The 20,783-nt window shown below is 48.0% G+C and overlaps 1 protein-coding gene across 1 annotated transcript in view; it reads left to right on the top strand.

Moving 5' to 3' along the window:
- The window catches only part of INTS8 (integrator complex subunit 8), a 724,118-nt gene that overhangs the window by 514,979 nt on the left and 188,356 nt on the right, over window positions 1–20,783 (top strand). Inside the window, exon 22 of the mRNA XM_085605229.1 lies at window positions 9,748–9,866. Coding sequence (XP_085461355.1) covers window positions 9,748–9,866 — 119 coding nt within the window. The remainder of the gene's footprint in view (window positions 1–9,747; window positions 9,867–20,783) is intronic.

Here is a 20,783-nt window from a genome sequence, read left to right on the forward strand (position 1 = left end):
CTGATAGATTCCAACCAGGCTTCAGAGGAAGCTGCAAAAGATCTTCAGGGGTGGCTGCTTTACTGTAATTAGACCGGTTGCAGATCCCCCTCCCCACCCCATCCCCAACTGACTATGCTGACTGATGTGTCACTGCTGGGCTGGGGAGGTCATCGGGGATAGGCAGAGATCAGAGAACTCTGGTCTCTGACAGAGACCCAACACCACACCAACCCGTTGGAGTTGCGGGCCATTTGTCTGGCGCTGAAAGTCTTCCTACCATCTTTCAAGGGGAGGCTCATTCAGGTTCTCATGGAAAACCCAACTGCCATGTGCTACTGCAGCAAGTAGGGAGGGTGGGGTTCTGGGCCACTAGAGATGGCTGGACTATCCCATTTCCTTGGTCATGTACCACCTGGCAAGATCTTTCAATGCCAAGGTAGACAAACTCAGTTGACGGCGTTGGTTCATAGTGAGTGGTTATTACCCCAAGAGGTGGCACAGGGTGTCTTCCAGCAGCTAGGAGAACCCTAGTTAGATCTTTTCACCATAGTCGGAAACTGACAAGTTCTATACTTTTTCTCACTGAAGTTCCCAAGAACGCTCTCTAGGAGACGCATTCATGCTAGAATGGCGCACCAGGACTTTACGTCTCTGTCTCTTCTACCTCGATTTCTGAAGATCAGGAATGACTGGAACGAAGTCCTGTTTGGGCCAGGAGAGGGTGCTACCCTGAACTTCTGGACATGAGCATCTGTCTTCCAGTCATGCTACCACTTCAGAAGGATCTTCTGTCACAGCAGCAGGGCAGGGTTCTGAACTCAGGCCTGCGTGATCTACACCTCAATGTGTGGAGAATGAGTAGAGGCACTTAACTGTATTTGATTTCCCTCTTAAAGTTGTGGATATCAGACGTCCGTTGACAAAGTTTGTAAATTCCAGGCAATAGGACAATTTTATAGCCTGGCGTGGCAACAGCAATATGGACCCGTTTCAATCCAAACTGTTTGGTGTCTTGTTTTTTATCTTTGTCCCAGCAAGGGCTTACAGTGGGCACTATCAAAAGTTATTTGTCTGCCCTTCAACTTAATTTTGCATTTGGTGGACAAGCCGTCTTGTTTAAATCGTTGGTTGTGATGAGGTATTTACAAGGTTTGACACACGTGTCCCCCAAACCCTTTGTGATGCCACAGTAGAATCTTAATTTGGTTCTCACTTTCCTCATATGCACTCTCTTTGAGCTTCGATGTCTGCTGCCCCTGAAGACTATTCTTTGTTGCGCTAACATCAACACGTTGCAAGCTTTCTCAGTGCAGCTGCCCTACACACCTTTTTCCGGACAAACTGATGTTGAGGACCAGAGCAACCTTTTGCCAAAGTCATGACGCCTCTTTTTTTTTTTTTTTAATAAATTTTATTGGCATACATTCAATTGCTGAAATATTCATCATGTTACATCATTATATTGGGAATGCATACTCGAATTGGGAAATCTTATGCTTTATACTAACATAACTTTACAACAAAATAACTCCAATGCAATCATATGAGTCAGCTGCATATGTAATAGATAGGTATAAATTGTAGTTACGATCGTTCGTTATGACTCCTTTTCATATCAAACAGTCCATTACTGTTCCAATGGTCTTTGCTCCGCCTCACCCCTTGAAAGAGGAGGAGAGACTCCATCTGCATTAAGAGAGCTTTGAGTTTCTATATCGATCGTACCAAAGACTATCGGGTGGCTGATCACCTCTTTTGGGGAATCTCTTGTGCAAAGAAAGGCAAAACAGTGCAGAAAAAGGCTTTTTTCACAGCGTGTAGTCTTCTGCATCTGAAAGAAACACGTTAGTTAGATTCCTCACCTTAGAATATCCCCAGGCGTCAGACTGGATCCGGAAGATTTTTCGTCAGCAATACCCCTTGCGCGTCGCTAGGCGTCGTCTGCGGCTCCGCGTCCGTCGTCGGCGTCGTGCGCAGGAATGACGTCGACGGAGTACTTAGACGCCGCCCTCGCGCGCTGACGTCAGTTCTTCTTTTTTCCACGCCAGTAAGCGCAGATCCGGGAGAGCTACCCCTTTAGTCACTTTTTGACTAACTTTTTCGATCCTTTTTGATCTTGTCTCGACTCCGGTGCCGGTAGGATGCCTGGTTTTAAAGCCTGTGCTGACTGTAGCCGCTTGATGTCGGTTACGGACCATCACCGCCGGTACCTTTACTGCTTGGGCCTCGACCACGACGCGGAGTCGTGTTCGGACTGCAGGGCCCTGACCTCGAAGGCTAGATGGGAGCGGTCCCGTAAGCTTCTCGAGATTCGCCACTCGGCTCCGTGCCCCTCTCGATCCCGGTCCAGGGGGAGGTCCAAGGATCGGTCGCGGAGCCGCAGCCGACGTCATCATCGGTCGTCGGGATCCAAGTCTTCGGGTAAGTCGAAGCAGTCCAAGAGGAGACACCGCTCTTCGGACTCCCCTCGCCAGTCGCGCGACTCGGCGGAGGTGCCGCGTAAGTCCCCATACCCACCGGTCCCTGGGACTGACGCGACGCCGGCGGAAGTCAGTGCCTTCCTCTTGGCCATGAGGAACCTGGCTCCGCCGTCGACGCCCGCTGGCGCGCCTTCGTGCCCCGTGGACCCGACTGGGCAACCTTGCCTGCCGACGGCTCCGGCCTCGACGCCGCAAGCGCCCGAGGGACCCGTTCCCGAGTCCCCACCGACGCCGGTTGACCTCGTCACGCCTCCTCCGCCGGCGTCGACACCGGTACCACCTCTGACGCCGACTCCGCTCGGCGTCGAGCCCCAGTTCAGCCCCACTCCGGGCCCGGTGCCGATACGGCGTCGATGGACGCCGCATTCGGCGCCGCTGGAGACACATTTTGTCTATCGCCCGGCTCCGATCCTTCCTCCTGCATACCAGGAATCGGATGATGGGGGTGAATGGGAGGGATCCGAGGATCCTATGGCCGCTCAGGCTCAACTGTCACAGGACTGGGCAGATGAACTGGGGGAGGCCAGTGGTCTGGATACCTCTCCGGACACTGGATTCATCTCTCCTCCGACTGTGGCTTCGGAGGAGGGTGCTGCTTTCTCTGTGGTGCTGCGCAAGGCGGCCGCAGCCCTTGGGCTCGAGCTACCTGCCGTGGCTGTGAGGACTAACGTCCTCACTGAGGTGCTTCAGTCTGCAGCAAGCTCCACTGAGCCTCTGCTGCAATTCAATGAGGCCCTCATTGACGTTCTGCAGGGCACCTGGTCCAAGCCCTTCACAGTTCCTCCTGTGGACAGGAACGTCGCCAGGCCCCACCGCCCTGCTCCGGGCGACCCCAGTTTTCTGTCCCAACACCCTACCCCCGAGAGCCTGGTTATCCAGGCCTCTACCTCCCAATCCTCCTTCCCGACCACTCCGCCGGACCGGGATTCCAAGAGACTGGAACAGTTTGGCAAAAAGCTGTTCTCCTACCTTAGTTTGGTCCTGCGGTCTTTGAACACCGCCTGTCTCTTGGACCATTATTCCCACTCTCTGTGGGATACGGTGGAGGACGTGCTGCCCCTGTGTCCGGAGGAGGTCCAGACACGACTTACCCAGGCTCTGGCCGATGGGAGGGATGCACGCGACATGCTATCCGATGTGGGCTTGACACTACGGACTCGCTGGGTAGGGCAATTTCTACCACAGTGGCGCTTAGACGTCACGCCTGGCTGCGGTCCACGTCCTTTTCGGGCGATGTCCAGAGCACTCTCATGGACATGCCCTTTGATGGCACTCGCCTTTTTGGCGAGAAAGCGGACAGTGCGCTGAATCGCTTTAAGGACTTCCGGGCTACGGCCAAGTCCTTGGGCCTCTCGGCCCCGCGGTCGCAAACTTCCGCCTTTCGCCCCTTTCGTGGCCAAGGAAGGGGTGCCTCCTCACGTACGCCTAGCCACCAGCCGCAGAACCAACCTTCGCGCGGTCGCGGACGTGGTTTCCGCCGAGGCGGATCTGGAGGACGACGCGGTCAGCCCACATCCACCCCGGCAGCATCCGCCTCAAAGCCTTCCTAGTCCGAGCTTTCAGGCCCATTCCACGCCAGTGGGCGGCAGAGTTCGCCATCACCTGCTCCACTGGCGGTCCATCACATCGGACAGGTGGGTGCTGCAAATCGTCCGAAGGGGCTACTCCCTCCCCTTCGAGACGACCCCTCCAGCCATGCCACCGCAGCACCACCGTATCTCGGGGGATCATTTGAATCTTCTCCACGAGGAAGTTTCGGCCCTCTTGGCCAAGGGGGCCGTCGAGCGCGTTCCGAGCCCAGAAGTAGGTCGTGGTTGTTATTCCCACTACTTTCTGGTTCCCAATAAGGGCAAAGGGGGCCTACGCCCTATCTTGGACCTACGGAACGTCAATGCCTTCCTCCGGAAGGAGAGGTTCAAGATGTTAACTTTGGCTCAGGTTCTAGCTGCCCTAGACCCTGGAGACTGGATGGTAGCGTTGGACTTGCAGGATGCATATTTCCACATCCCCGTCCTGCCGGCCCACCGGCGTTACCTGCGGTTCACGGTGGGTCAAGAGCACTTTCAGTTTACCGTGCTCCCCTTCGGCCTCACCAGTGCCCCTCGGGTGTTCACGAAAGTGATGGCGGTGGTCGCAGCTCATCTGCGCAGATCAGGGGTTCCAGTCTTCCCCTATCTCGACGACTGGTTGTTGAAGGCGGGCTCGCCCCAGGCAGTCGTCTCCCACCTCCAGACTACGGCGGATCTCCTGCATTTGCTGGGGTTTTCCATCAACGTGCCGAAGTCACACCTGAGTCCCTCTCAGAAGCTCCTCTTCATCGGAGCGGTTCTCGATTCGGCGCAGTTCCGGGTCTATCCACCGGAACAGCGGGTCCGGGATATTCAGGCCCTGATTCCCATCTTTCGGCCTCTATCCTGGGTTTCGGTCAGGCTAGTGTTGCGGCTTCTGGGGCTGATGGCCTCCTGCATCCTACTAGTGCATCACGCCAGATGGCGCATGCGGGCTCTGCAGTGGGACCTGAAGTTTTAGTGGGCCCAGCATCACGGCAACCTGTCCGACCATGTCTTGATCTCGGAGGGCACTGCACAGCAGTTGCAGTGGTGGCTCACGGACCGCGATTGGGTCATGGGCAGAAGCCTCTCCCTTCCCCAACCGGAGCATGTCGTAGTGACGGATGCGTCCCTCCTGGGATGGGGTGGCCATATGGGAGAGGCGGAAATCAGAGGCCTCTGGTCTCCGGCGGAGTCTCGTCTCCACATCAACCTGTTGGAGTTGAGAGCGATCCGACTTGCACTGAAAGCCTTCCTTCCCTCTGTCAGGGGAAGTGTCGTGCAGGTGTTCACGGACAACACCACCGCCATGTGGTATTGCAACAAACAGGGCGGGGTGGGGTCGTGGACCCTTTGTCAGGAGGCTCTGCGCCTCTGGACGTGGCTGGAACACCAGGGCGTCACCCTAGTGGTTCAACATCTGGCGGGCTCTCTGAACGCCAGAGCAGACGAACTCAGCCGCCGGTGCATGATGGATCACGAATGGCGTCTGAACTCCGAAGTGGCGCAAGGTCTCTTTCAGCAGTGGGGAGAGCCTTGGTTAGATCTATTCGCCACCGAAGAGAACGCGCAATGTCAGCAGTTCTGCGCGTTGGAATTTCCAAGGCGGCACTCGCTCGGCGACGCTTTTCGTCACGAGTGGAGTTGCGGTCTGTTGTACGCCTTTCCGCCTATACCACTTCTGCCGAGAGTGCTGAAGAAGATCAGGCGCGACCGGGCCCAAGTCATCTTGGTGGCTCCGGATTGGGCACGAAGATACTGGTATCCCGAGCTACTCAGTATGTTGACCGATCCTCCGATACGTCTGCCCCTTCGGGAGGAACTTCTGTCGCAGCAGCAGGGGACGGTCCTCTACCCGAACCTGTCCAGCCTCCACCTCCATGCGTGGAGATTGAGCGGCGGCAGTTGATGCCATTTGACTTGCCTCCTGAAGTCTGTGATATCATTCTGGCAGCCAGGCGTCCCTCCACAAAGACGGTATACGCCTGCCGGTGGAACAAATTTGTGGCATGGTGCACAGCAAAGGCTGTGGATCCCCTTTCCGCCCCTCTTTCTGAGGTTCTCCTCTTTCTTCTTTCTTTGGCCCGGCAGGGCTCTGCCCTGGGCACCCTGAAAGGTTATCTTGCTGCCATCTCTGCCTTCTTGCGGCTTCCTGATCAGCCTTCTCTTTTCAAGTCCCCTGTAGTTACACGCTTTCTAAAGGGCATTACTCACACGTTCCCTCCTGTCCCTTTTGTAATGCCTCAGTGGGATCTTGAATCTTGTTCTCACGTTTCTAATGTGCGCTCCCTTTGAGCCTCTTCATAATTGTCCTCTTCGTCTGCTGACGCTTAAGACTGCTTTTCTGGTAGCCATCACCTCGGCTAGACGGGTGAGTGAGCTCCAGGCTTTATCTTCAAAGCCTCCTTTTCTCTCTGTTCATCCGGACAAGGTTGTCCTTCGGCCTCGTCCCTCCTTTCTTCCGAAAGTGGTGACTCCATTTCATCTTGGGCAGTCTGTCACCTTGCCCACCTTCTTTCCGCCTCCGCATCCTTCCAAAGAGGAAGAGAGGCTCCACCGTCTGGACCCAAAACGTGCGCTCTCCTTTTATTTGGACCACACCAAGCAGTTCCGGGTGGACAACCAACTTTTCGTTGGATACGTGGGTGCTAAGAAGGGGAAAGCTGTGCACAAACGGACCATCTCTCGGTGGGTCGTTTTGTGCATCAAAATTTGTTATTCCTTGGCAAAAAAGGACCCTCCTGTTGGGCTGCGCGCCCATTCCACTCGGGCCACAGCGGCTACTACTGCTTTGGGACGGGGTGTCCCTTTGCAGGACATCTGTCAGGCGGCGACGTGGGCTTCGCTACACACATTTGCCAGGCATTATTGCCTTGACAGCCAAGTCCGGAGGGATGGCTTCTTTGGCCGTTCTGTCCTCCAGGACTTTCTGGTGTGATCTTGGTTTGCAGACCCACCACCGGGGATGGTATTGCTTGGGTATCTATTCTAAGGTGAGGAATCTAACTAACGTGTTTTTTTCAGATGAACAAGTTACTTACCTTCGGTAATGATGTATCTGTAAGAAACATTAGTTAGTTAGATTCCTCACCGACCCACCCATCCTCCCCGTTCTGCGAACTGACATCTAGGGTTAAGGTTATCCTTTTCAGGCCCCTAGATTTTATTTTTGGCACCAGTGTCGGTCTTTGCATGGCTCTGCATTCCTGGCGCGGAAAGCTATGTACAAGAACTGACGTCAGCGCGCGAGGGCGGCGTCTAAGTACTCCGACGTCATTCCGGCGCACGACGCCGACGACGGACGCGGAGCCGCAGACGACGCCTAGCGACGCGCAAGGGGTATTGCTGACGAAAAATCTTCCGGATCCAGTCTGACGCCTGGGGATATTCTAAGGTGAGGAATCTAACTAACTAATGTTTCTTACAGATACATCGTTACCGAAGGTAAGTAACTTGTTCATTAAAATCTGCTATGTGCTGGCCAAAAAGCCGCTTTCAGGTGGACCAAATAAATCCACCAGGGCCAAGGTTGCCACCACTGATTTGGCACCAGTTCTGGATACCTGTTAGGCTGTGAAGTGGGAATCAGTGCACACGTTCACAAAGCACTTCTGCCGTGACAGCCATGTCAACAGGAGGGTCATTTTGCCTGTTCAGTCCTGCAAGGCTTTTTGATCAGAATCTTTCCACAGACCCACCACCCTGGGAGGAACTGCTTTGGTATCTATTCTGAAGGGCAGAAACCTACAGTTAGAATTATACATCAGAAGTTATTTGTCTTCTGTAACGCTCTTTCTAGTTGATACTCTATCTAATCTCAGATTCCTCACTGCCCTTTTACATCCCTGTTCTGTGAAACTGTATTTTTGTTTTCCATCTAAAGAGTTCCCAAACTCATGATCTGCACGCTGGTACCTCTGATTATTGTTGGGATCCACGTATGGAGGGCTCGGACCGTGTCAAGAAAGAAACTGACATTAATGGGATCAAGCTTGTATACAGCGCTATCATCAGTCCCAGGGCATAATGAAGTGAACGCAGAGCCACATGGCGCCACCTGCTGGTGGGCAGAAGCCATGCTGTTTTAAATCCACCTGATCCAGTATGCCATCTCGGAATAGTCTAAAGGTGAGGAATCTGCGCTCCTTCTGGCGAGTTGTCTAAAGTGCTCTCTCTCTGCAGCTGCCTCCCATAGTTGCTGTTATCAAGCCACACTGGATTTCCCCATGCCTGATCTCCGTTGGCATCCCACCTACCAACTTCACTTCACCTTGACCATGGAGATTGCACTTCAATTAGTTGTTGTTTGCCTTAACTGCTTCCTTACTGAGCAGTATATTTCTCCAGAGTTGGAACCTTCACCCCAATTCCACACACCCATACTGCCTTTTACTGGATGCACAAATCTTAAATGCACAGCCCTAACTCCAACAGCACCCAGAGCCTGGTGGGTTGGCCATTGGATGCTGACAATCTGTTTAACATGGCCTCTGAGTCCAAAGACAACACCAACTCTAATACATGCCACCAGGAACATATGGACTTCCAACAAAGCTTGCTAAACATCCCACACATAGGTCACAATAAGTCTTTGAACATGGGGTGTTACCTGTTCTCTATTCCAGTGTACACTCTGGGCATACGTTTTGCTAGGACATAGACGTCATGAGGTTGTCCCAGAACTGGCTATAAATGTTTCAGTTGTGAAACTGCTACTTTAAAACTAAACTATCGAAACCCAATAGAGAATAAAAGTACTAGTGCGTTTCCAAAGTAATGGAACTAGCTGGACAATATATTTGTTATCTGTATATAAGCCTTTAAAACTCACTCTCCATGAGCAAGCCTAGGCTGTTTGACCTTTGTATCCTCTAAAAGTGACAAGTCCCAATCAAAATTCGGTGAGCCTGCAATGGTATCTAGTTCTTGAAGTTCCAGAGGGGACAGGCAATACGTGTGAGAAGGATTACCCCAAGTGCCCTGGTTCCCTGTCCTTACAACGGTAATAGAATACACAAGCCAGAGAGTCAATATGGCCTACTGGTCAAGATGTCACCCTTGGCAAATAGGACTTTGGTTGACTTCCTTCTGTGTGCACTTCTCTGTCTATTCTTAGAAAGTTTTCAGAATGCAGTGGGAAAAACAAATCTAAGGAGATATTACTTTAAATTCCTGTACAGCAGTGTATCTTCTCAAGGGGTGTGTCATGTTGCACTCGATTCTCCTTCCCTTACTTGTAATTTATGACTGTGTGCTACCTTTCAAAAGCAAGTGACATTAGTGGAAAAACTTTTACATAACTGTGGAACTAGACGAATAAAATGTAAACCAGCCTTAATATTGCACCATGCCTTTAGTAGTAGTATCACAAATGGGGACTGTACTGTCACAAGATACACATTTTGTGCTTTGCACTGCACATATTTTCAACGTTGTACTTTCTGCATAACGTGATGCACGTATTGTTTTTGACGTCATCACTTTTTTGCAAAATAGACTTGTGTCACTTAAGAAAAGGAATGTAGTGATTCGTAGCTTCTTACATCTGTGCAGGACTGAAACATTTGTGGTTTTGTCTCACATGCTGTAGTTTCAGCTATCATGCTTATTTTTTCTGTGGTAGATGATGTGTTTTTCTGCATTAAAGCATGAAGCTAGTAAACACAAATATTTTTAGTATAAAAGTATGCATAATAAAATTCGGTAATTAAGGTATCTAATCTTTTATTTTCAAGCCTCCAGTCAGTCGATTTTGAGGCTGTGGCAGTGACCATGAAGGAATTGGTAAACTATGCACTGACAATAAATTCAAGCAATCACTCTTGGTTAATCATACAAGCAGACATATATTTTGGTAAGTGAAACTAACTATGTTTCTGTTTTTCAGTTGTCTTCTTTAGGTTTCGCCTATACAGTGCTGTGCTTGAGAAATCTATTTTTTAAATATAAATTTAAAAGCGACTTACATCCCGCCTCTTCTCTTTCCTGGCTTCTCATTGGATCCTGTGCGTGCCACTTACCTTTCCTCAATTCCCTGCATTTACCAATGCTTGTTCATCACCTGCCACTTTGGTAGAACTATATTTTCATAAAGTTTTGCCTTTTACTATTGAAGCATATTTTTATAACAATTTATCACCTGGAGAGATTAAGTGATTTGCATAGAATCACAGGATGTTGCTCGGCACCGCCGAGACTCAAACCGGCATCCCCAGCTGTCCAGTCAGCAGCTCTGGCTGCTGCGCCACATCCTCCCCACTCCCGTGTTATCTGTCAGGGAACACTTTCCTTTTCCCAGATGATGATTGATGAAAACATTACCAATGCTTTTTTTCCTGTGCAATGTTTCCTAGCTTTCCATGCCATCTTCCAATTATTTGTGCAATTGCTCGGTGATATGTAAAGAGAATTGCAAAACACCAATTTCTCAATTATTTTTGTACAGCATACACAACTTTGAAGCTGAATTACAGGATAAAGACACATTTCTGTATCTTACTGGAAATATCTCCTTTTGCACGGAAGATGTAAAACTTGTTTTGTGCTCGTAATTCAACAGCAGGCTCAAAGAAAGAAAAATGGATTGAAATGCTGGAGTTAAAAAAGCCACTGACTATTACTAATGTTTGCATCCATTCCTTTGTTTGTGTGCTCACTCTGTCCCCGGATCCCAAAGGCGAAGTGGTAGAACCGAGAAGAATATCCACATAGGATTACATTTATGTTTCAAGTAAAGTTTTATTAATTTATTTCTCAGAGAATCGCGAGAGTACTTCTAGAAATGAAGCCAAATGTAGTTTTGCATAAGTACAGATTTGCATACATATTTCCTTTTTTATATAATTACTGCTAAGTTTGTTTAAATATATATGACGTTGACATAAACTAGAAGAAATAAAGATGAACGCAGTGATAGGTGGATCAACAAAATAACAAGCAGTTTCTGACATTTAAATAGTAAAAATGGAAAATTCATTCTTGTAAAATTAAAAATTGTTAGACAAAGTATAACACACAAGATTTTTAAACCTTTATGAACAAAAACATTTTTCAGTATCAAATACCATTTATTTTTTCCATTTGAGAATGACCTGATCAGATTTTACTGTCCATTTTTGTGTGAAAAAGCCAAGCATGCTGTAATCCCTGAAACCGAAAAATAAAACTACCATCAAATAATGTAGACAGACCAAGCAGGACAGTTTGTATATGAAGATCAATAGTCTTCTAGGTAATTCAGTAGTTTTCCGTATAAAATAAATCTCATAAAGAGATGAAGCCGAAAGCCATTGAGGATTGCAAGGTGAAACAGTATGTCCCCAAATATCGTAAAACTCCACCCCTTGACCGGTCGAAAAGATTGTCCTGTTACCACTGCAGATAATCATCACTGTCAAAGTTTTCGGGTAAGTCCAAGAAGAAACATAGGAAATCGAAGTGGGAATCGGCCCCTTCCTGCCACTCTCAAACTCCAGTTAGGGTACAAGGGTGTCAACATGTTGCCAATCTTGCTCCCAGTCTCCATCAGAGCCATTCCAGAGTCTAGTCCCAATGCATCCCTAACTTCAGGGTTCATCTGCAATGTCACAGCAAGTGCAGTCCTTTAGGCAGAACCCCCAGGATAGTGTTAGATTTGCAAATTTTGCGGTGCAAAAATCTAAATTTTGTAGCATAATTTCCGCATTTGATTAAATTCTTAATCATCCATTTTCAGTCCTAATTCTATGGAAAGTGTTGTAGCAGACTTTTCCATTTTGAACCAGGCAGGTCTAAAGTGTCTGAGAGCGAATGTCTAGGGATTGTCACTGGACTGTTCATTATGGCACTTGCCTTGTGATGGGGTGTACAAAAGTGGACTTAAGGATGCGTTTTGTTTTTTCCAGATGGCATTGCAGGCACACCCCGAGAAATTACGGGGGGAAAGAGAGAATCCTACCGGCGTACCATTCTTGGCGCTAGGAATGCCTGTCAACGGCCACCTGACAAGCCTCAAGGCTGCTGCCATTAGCTGCTCTGAGAGGAAGGAATGCGTGGAGCTAATTCTACCTATCTGCAATGTTATCTCGAAGGAAGCCTTCTAACTTCTCTCATTGAGAGTCAGTGTGGACCCGCGGGCAGAGTTTCTGATCCGGCAGTGTGACTGAGGTCTGTACCACCGGGGCAGGTGCTGGGTTCAGATGGGCTCGGCTGAGCAGTGTTCCAACATGTCCTCCTCGGGATCTCGTGTTGCTTCTTAAAGAAGAGGCTACCTTGTTCTTAAGTGTGTCTGACAGCCAGACTTAGTTACTAGAGAGAGCAGAGGTTCCAAAAAGGAGTCTCAGAGACTGAGCCTGTTTAGTGACTTCTCGGGCAAACTGTAATGCGGCAAGGGGAAGCAGGTATTACGGTGGCACGTAGTGAAGTGTGTGTGTACAGCCACGGCCAATAAGAAGTCACCTTTTTTTGCGGTCTGTTGGAAGACCTCTTTTTGCTGTCTATGGTACATATATCGTTCATTGCTCTCCTAAGCTGATTTCACGATTATTTAGCGAATCGCTAAATCGCAACATGCTGGAGGGTCTGTTTAGGGAGGCAGTGCTGTGCTTTTTTGGCATTTTACTGGTTCCCTCTGGCGTGCCTTCTGGGAACCAAGGATTCATAGAGGCTTCCAGAGTTCCTCCATCTGTGCCTCTTCTGAGGTCAACTGGCTTCTCTGGGGATGGCCAATCGACCCTTTTGGACATGCCCTTTGATGGCTGTTGCCTGTTTGGCGACAAGGCGGACAGTGGGCTCGAGCGCTTCAAGGACTCTAGAGCTACAGCCAGATCATTGTGCCTCGCTGCCACCTCTCCCCGTTCAGTCTGCCTTTCGCAGCTACGGAAGTGGTGCCCCACCATGTTCCACGTAGGGCCTCAGGCCGGCGCAAGCTATCCAGCCTCTGCGCAGCCGGGGACGTGGGACCCAGTGCCGTGGGTCTGGGGGCCAGCGGGTGGGCAAGTTCGCCAGTGCCCCCTTTGCAGCAGCCTCCAAACCTTCCTAGTCCGACATTTCAGGGCCACCAGCTGCCAGTGGGCGGCAGGATGCGCCATCACCTCCCCCACTGGCACAACATCACGTCGGACAGGTGGGTTTTGCAGACAGTCCGAAGGGGCTACTCCCTCCCCTTCGAGACTACCCCTCCCTCCATGCCACCAACACTCCATCGCATGTCAGAGGATCACTTGTCCCTTCTCCGTCATGAAATTACATCTCTCTTGGCCAAGGGAGCTATCGAGCGAGTTCAGCACCAGCTATAGTGCCAACTTGGGGTCCAGTGCTACCCACTGTGCACTTTCTCTTCACTGACACTGGAGAAGGATTGGCAACCTATTGTGCTTTTAGACTTTGAGCAAAATCCACCACGACCTTGACTAAGGCTGTACCCTGATCCCACCAGAGCACAGCCAGCTGGCAATACTTCTGATTCTGAAACTTTGCCCTTAACACAATATACGGCTTAGACTTTACACATTCTTTTCGGCACTGACTCGTACAGTGCCAATTTTGGTGAAGGGGATGAGTACTTCCCCAAATTTGATGAGGAAAATTGATATGAAGAAGTACAAGATGCCAGTGCCCTTGATACTTCTCCAGACACTTGCCTTTTTTCTCCTTCCAGCTCTACCACCAAAGAAAGGGCATCCTTCACTGTTATTATGTGGAGAGCGGAAGTACTCAACTGACTAATCCGTACTATGTAGGTGAAGTCTAATGTTCTGACAGAGGTTCTTAAGCCTGCCTAAGCCCCTACTGAACTTTGGTTACCATGTGATGAGGCTCTCATGGATACGCACATGGGCGAAACCATTTTTAGGACCACCAGTTATTAGGCTTGTTGCTCTGTGACACCCCCACCAGCTAGCACCAGGCGTCACTGACTTTCTCACACAACATCCCCCACCTGAAAGCTTTGTGGTGCAGGCATCCAACAGTAATTCAATCCAACACCTTCCCCACCATATCACCTGACCGTTTGTCTAAGGAAATAGAAACATTTGGCAAGTGCATGGGTTCCTCCATGAGCCTTGCTCTGCGATCATAAACCCCAACTGTCTTCTAGGCTGCTACTCCCATGCCCTATGGGACACTGTGGCCAACGTTTTAACAGCAGTTGTGCACGGCCTTAGCATGTCTCTGACACAAGCTATCCAGGATGGCTGCGACACAGTTAAATTTGCAATTTGCTCTGTCTTGGGCACCACCGACTTCATCCAGGCACCCTTCTTAAACATGCCATTCAATGGCTCGTCTTTTCTGTGCCTAAGCTGATTCAGCCGAGAAATGATTTAAGGAGAGCATGGCCACAGCACATTGCTTGGGTTTGTCTGCCCCCCACCTGGCAGTTTCACCAGCAAATTTTTCCCCTCTGAGGCCATGGCAGGCCTCTGCAAGCCCGGCCAGACTTCCAGCCTTTTTGTAGCTGAGGTCGCAGATCACAAAGACAACAGCCAGGACTTCAGGGACAATGTGCAGTTCTGTCCCACACCTTTCCAGCAAATGCAGCCACGAACCTGCTTTAGTGTGTCCTTAATGGAATACAGTCATCCTGTCGGAGGCAGGATCTAATATTTCCATTCTGGTGTGACAAGCCATCAGTCAGCCAAGCGGGTCCTGCCAATTGTTCATCGGGGCTATGCCCTCCCATTTCTTTCCATCCTTCTACCACCATCAGAGCAGCTGACGGAGGATCACCCATCCTTCTTGCAGCACGAAGTGCTGGCCCTATGGTCAAACAGGCCACAGAGGGTAGTAGGAGTAGAACTGAAAAAGGAACTGACTGTTGCTCCGGCTTTTTCCTGGTGCCAAAAAAGTACAGAAGTCTTTGTCCTATTTTAGAGCTTTGCCCTCTCAATGCCTTCCTGTGGGAGGAAACATTTAAGAGGCTCAGGCTAGCCCAGGGCCTGTCTGCCCTGTAGTTTGGAGTGCGACATTGGAACTGCAGTATGCTTTTTTTTGCATATCCTCTGTTGTTAACAAAAGTGATTGCAGTGGTCACAGCACATCTTCGGCGCTTGGGGATTCCAGTCTTCCCCAACCTCGACAACTGGCTGTTCAAGGCCTACTCACCCCAGGCAGTTGTCATCCACCACCAGACAACGGCAGACCTTCTCTTGTTGTTGGCGTTTACGATTCACCTGCTGTAGTCACACTTGACTCCTTTGCAGATGCTCCCTTTCATCCCAGCCATTCTGGATAATGTACGGTTTCGTGCCTCTCCCCCAGAGGGAAGATTTTAGTACATTTGTGCTATGATCCAGATGTTTCTGGCTCTGTCCTGGATCTCAGTGTGAATGTGTGAATGACTTTGAGGCTACTGAGATTGTTGACCTCCTAGATCCTGCTGGTGAAACATGGCAGATGGCATGTGCAAACTCTGCAGTGTTACCTGACGTCCCAGTGGGCACAGCAGCAGGGAAATCTGTCACATTGCATCCAGATTTCGTAGGAGACTGCAAACGACCTGCAGTGTTGACTGGTAGACTGCGATTGGGTCAGTGTCTGACCCCTCTCTTACCCTATCCAGATTTGACAGTGGTGATGGATTCATCACTTCTGGGTTGGGATGGCCATCTGAGAGCCGTGGAGATCAGAGTCCTATGGGCTCCAGCAGAGGCTTGACTCCACTATCAGTTGAAAGTGTGGGTGATTCACGTGGCTTCGGAGCCTTCCTGTCTACCATCAAAAGAAAGCTGGTGCAGTTGCTCATGGACAACACCACCGCCATATGGTACTGCAATAAGCATGGCTGAGTGAGATCTTGGGTCCTGTGCCAAGTGGTTCTACGCCTCTGGAACTGGCTGTATCCCAGGGAATTTCTCTAGTTGTACATCACCTGGAGAGATTTCTAAATACTAGGGCAGACTAACTAAGCCTCCGTTGCTTAGTGGTCATAAATGGCTGTTGCACCTAGAGGTGGGACATGGCGTAGAATATCGGGAACGACTGTGCCCAGTTCACCTTAGTGACATCGGATTGGGTCAGAAGAATGTGGTAATTAGAAATACTGGGTATGGGCATCTGTCCTCCGATGAAGATGTCGCTTTAGAAGGGTCTAAAGTCGCAGCTGCAGGGCAGGGTGCTGCACCCGGGCCTCCACAATCTGCATCTCCATGCCTGGAGATTGAGGAACGACAGTTGACCTCTTTCGACCTGAGGTCGTTGATGTCTCATCTTGACAGCGAGGTATCCCATCACAAAATCAGTGTACACCAGTTGGATCAATCTTTTTGTCCGTTACCCAGCAAGGACTTGCTTTGTGCACTGTTAAATGATACGTATTGGCCCTTACAGCTTTTCTGTGGTTGCGGGATCAGCCTTTGCCATATAAATCACCTATTGTGATGAAATTTTGAAAGGTATGCAACCTTTGTTTCTCAAAAAAAACCTTTTTGGTGCCTCAGTGGGACTTTAATTTAATCCTCACTTTTTTATGTGCACCTTTTTTGAGGCGTTGCACATGTGTTCATTAAGACTATTGATGTTGAAAATGTACTTTCTCATCACCATTACATCAGCGAGGCATGTGAGTGAGCTGCAGGCTTTCTGTCAACCCATCTTATACTACATTTTTACCTGAGAAGTTGGTGTTTAGGACCTGAGCTTTCTTTCTGGTGAAAGTGGCCACTCCATTTCATGTTGGGCAGAATATCACCCTTCCAGCCTTCTTTACCCCACCTTATCCCTCTGAGGAGGACAAGAGACATCACCATTAAATCCCAAGAGGGCACTAAGCTTTTATATTGTGCACAACAAAGAACATCAGGTCGACGATCAACTCTTTGTGGGTTTGTCAGAGGCAAAGAAGGACAAGACAGTGCAAAAACAGGCCATCTTTCAAAGGATGGTTCTCTGTATAAAGACCTGCTGCACACTAGTGAAGATGTATCCAGACTTGTGTCCCGTGCACACTGTGTTAGTGGAACCAAGCTGTACCCAGCTGATGAGCCCATAATAAGGGCAAAACCAGTTCTGGGTTGCTTGTGTTCCAGTTCAGAACCACCCTGCGAAATGCATTAAGATCATTTTTACAATGGACAGTGTTTTTCAAACCTTTAACAGACGCATAGCTTATGCATGTTGTTTGAGGGATCATTTTGTTTAAAAATATAATTTCTCTGGGAATCACCCATGCTGCAAACAGAGTAGCTATGCCCTTAATCTGCCAAAACACACTTTTCTCATTTATATATTTTTTCCAATATGCATAATCCTGTTCTGCAAGTAATTCAATGAACTGTGTAGAATAAAATCTGATTAGTGATCAGGATTTTTTGAGTTTATCTAATTCTTAAGACTAATAAAAGACAGATGGGTCAGAGCTGCCACCACTATTAAATATTGTATTGTATTGTAATTGCATTTATATAGCGCTTACTACCCCTGACGAGGCATCAAAGAGCTTTTTCGGCGAGTAGCACGCTACTCCGGATCCCATAAAGGATTAGTGTTGAATTAGTATAGTAGTGAAATATGAAAGTAATTTGAGCGGTGGATATGTTAGTTAGTTATTTGGATTGGGGAGGGGAGGAATAACAGAGGGAAAAAGGTTTGCATTTTATAGCGCTTGTTAACCCTGATGGGGTGTTGAAGGGCTTTTTTGGCGAGTAGCACGCTACTCCGGAACCCATAAAGGATTAGTGTTGACAATTAGTATAGTGAAATATGAAATTAATTTGAGTGGTGGATATGTTATTCAGTTATTTGGATAGAGAAGGGTAGCAGAGGGATAGAAGAGGGAAAGAGGTTTACATTTATATAGTGCTTGCTACCCCTGATGTGTTGAAGCACTTTTTCGGTGAGTAGCAGGCTACTCTGGAACCCATAAAGGATTAGTGGTGAATTAGTATAGTGAAATATGAAAAGTGGACATGTAAGTCTGTTATTTTGATTGAAAAGGCTAGTGGAGGGATGGAACAGTGAAGGATTTACACTTTTTTGTTTGTTTGTTTTGGAGGTCATAGTAGTTGGAGGTGGCTTGGGATGAGTAAAAAGGGATGTGCAGGGGAAGAGTCAGAGGGCAGAGTTTAGAAAGGTTTGTTTTGGGGGATCGGTATAGTAAAAGAGGTGTCAGATAATGCAAGGAGGGGTAGAGTAGGGGAAAGTCTAGAATTGGTTATTTGGGGATCATAGTAGTGGTATGGGGGTTGAGATACATGAGAAGAGTGGATGTAGAGGATATATTGATCGAGGTACAGGGTGAGAAATAGGGTAGTGCATTGGAAAGAGTAGTAGAAAAGTTCTAGATGAGTCAGAAAGTTGGGATATAAGATATATTGAGAGAGGTATAGGGTGAGAAATAGGGTAGTGCATTGGATATGCTGAATTAGAAGTAATAAATATATAGATCCATAAGTACATGGAAAGTATATAGATGCCTAAAGGAGGTAAGTATTTGTAGATTAAATATATTGATAGAGGTATAGGATGAGAAATAGGGTAGTGCTTTGAATATGCTTTTCAGGAGAAAAGTAATAAATATATAGATCCAAGTGCATGAAAGGTATATAGATGAATAAATGAAGTATGTATATGTAGATTAAAGATGCATTAGATAAACTCTGGTTTTCAAGTGTTGTTGCTCTTAAAAATGTATTTTATTTATTTTTTAACAACATAATTATTCTACATGTTTATACAAAGCAATAGATAAAGATAGGTACATTTGTATAGTACAAATACATGATTATATACAGAGGGATATGCTCTATATTTCTGTTTGTTTATGGTGCTTATGTGGGTAAGTGCCAATTCTGGAGTCGTTTTCTGAAGATAAGGTGGTTGTCCGTGGATCTTACGTTGGGGGTAAAGCGTTCTATAGTTTGGTTGCTTAAACAGAGAAGGGTGTGCCACCCACGTTTTTATTTCTTGTATCTTGGAATTTTGAGGCGAGGTGACACTCTAGAGCGGAGGTTCCTTTGTTGAATCGGTTTGGTGATTTTATTCCTGATGAAGAATGGTCCTATTCCATGTATCGCTTTGTGGGTGATACAAAGCAGCTTGAACGTGGATCTTCTGGCAACCGGTAACCAATGTAGGGCTTTCAAGGCAGGTGAGATGTGGTCTTGCGGTTTGATATGCAAGAGTAGTCCAGAAGCCGAGTTCTGAATCCATTGTAGTCTTTGATGGTCGTTAAAGGTGATCCGTGGTAGAGGCTATTGGCGTAATCGAGTTTGGACAGAACAAGGGAGATGGTAGCTTGGACCTTGTGTGGAAACCCCAAATGAGGGAAGATTTGTCGCAGAATTTTTATAGTGACAAAGCTTGATCTTGCTAGTTTGTCCACTAGGGCATTCATCGATAGCATCGACTCCATGGTCATTCTGAGGTTTCTTACTTCCTTCAATGCTTTAGGTGGTGATCCCAGTTAATCAGGCCAGGCAGCAAGTGAGTCATAATGTTTCCAATCGCCACACGTGAGTATTACCGTTTTGGGTGCATTCAGTTTGAGATGGCTCCAAGTAATCCACTGATCTGAGACAACTGAAAATTGGAGAGTTCCCAATGTCTTTGGGGCATTCCAGTTGAAGGAGTATTTGTGTGTCATCTGCAAAGTCATAGCACGTGAGGTGAAGGTGATTGATCAGTAGCAGTAATGACTTCATGTAGATGTTGAAAAGCATGGGCGAGATGATAGAGCCTTGAGGGACCCCTGCTTTTGTGGAGTATGGTTTGGATGAGAAAGGTGGGGTATGGATGACATTAGTTCTGTTTCAAAGGTAGGACGCGATCCAGTCTAGAGCAATCTCCTCTATGCTGGCTTCGTAGAGTCTTTGTTTCAGAGTGTCATGGTCAACTGTGTCAAAGGCAGCCAAGAGGTCCAAGAGTAGTCGCACAGCAACCCTGTTTTGGTCAACTGTGTTCTTCAGGTCATCCCAGATGACAAGGAGGGCAGATTATGTGCCTCTTCCCAGACAGAATCCTATTTGGAAGTCTGAAAGTATGGCATTCTCTTCAATGAATTGTGACATCTGGGTGAACGCTTCTCTTTCTATCAGGTTGCCGAGGAAAGGACCATTTGCAGTGGGTCTGTAGTTGTCAGGGTTCAGCGGGTCCAAGTTTGTTTTCTTCAGTAAAGGGCGTATGTATGACTTTTTGAGTTCTTCTGGAAATATTCCGGTAGTTAAAGAATTGTTGTTGATTCTTTTTACTGGAGTGGTAGCAGAGGTTGTCAAAAGAATTGTCTTGAAAGTTTGCGGCGGACAAGGGTCAGAAGGGCTGCTGGCAGGCCTGCTTCCTTCGACCATGCCTCTGTGAGTACAACAAATGCTTAGCACTACCCTCTGATAAGCCTAACTGCTCGCCCACACTATCATAAATAGAGCATTAGTATTCTCTACTTTTGTCTCTGTATACCAATCTGGGTCTCACTGGACTCTCTACACAGTGAACTTCCTTTTAGTGCACTATATAGAGAGCTAGCGTCCTACAATAACCAAGTGGCAGTCACCACTGGAAGTTATAGTTAGGCCTGTTTTTCTTATTGCATTTCTTGGTTTGCTAATAACTTTGGCCCCGTTTGACAAATCTTCACAAAACTTTCCAAAAAAGAAGTTCATCTACCTCAGCTCCTTCCTGGAAAGATTTCGGCTCACTGGTCCAGCGGGGACCGAGAAAAAAGGGGGTCCCAAAACACACAATCCACATGAATTTCCCATAGACTTCTTTTTACAAGTATACAGCAAAATCTGCTGCACAGAACTACACCAAATATGGCAGGAAGCTAGATCTTGGTCCACGGATTGTTTTTTTGTGA

Source organism: Triturus cristatus, chromosome 5_1 (assembly GCF_964204655.1).
Source record: "Triturus cristatus chromosome 5_1, aTriCri1.1, whole genome shotgun sequence".
NCBI classification, from domain to species: domain Eukaryota; kingdom Metazoa; phylum Chordata; class Amphibia; order Caudata; family Salamandridae; genus Triturus; species Triturus cristatus.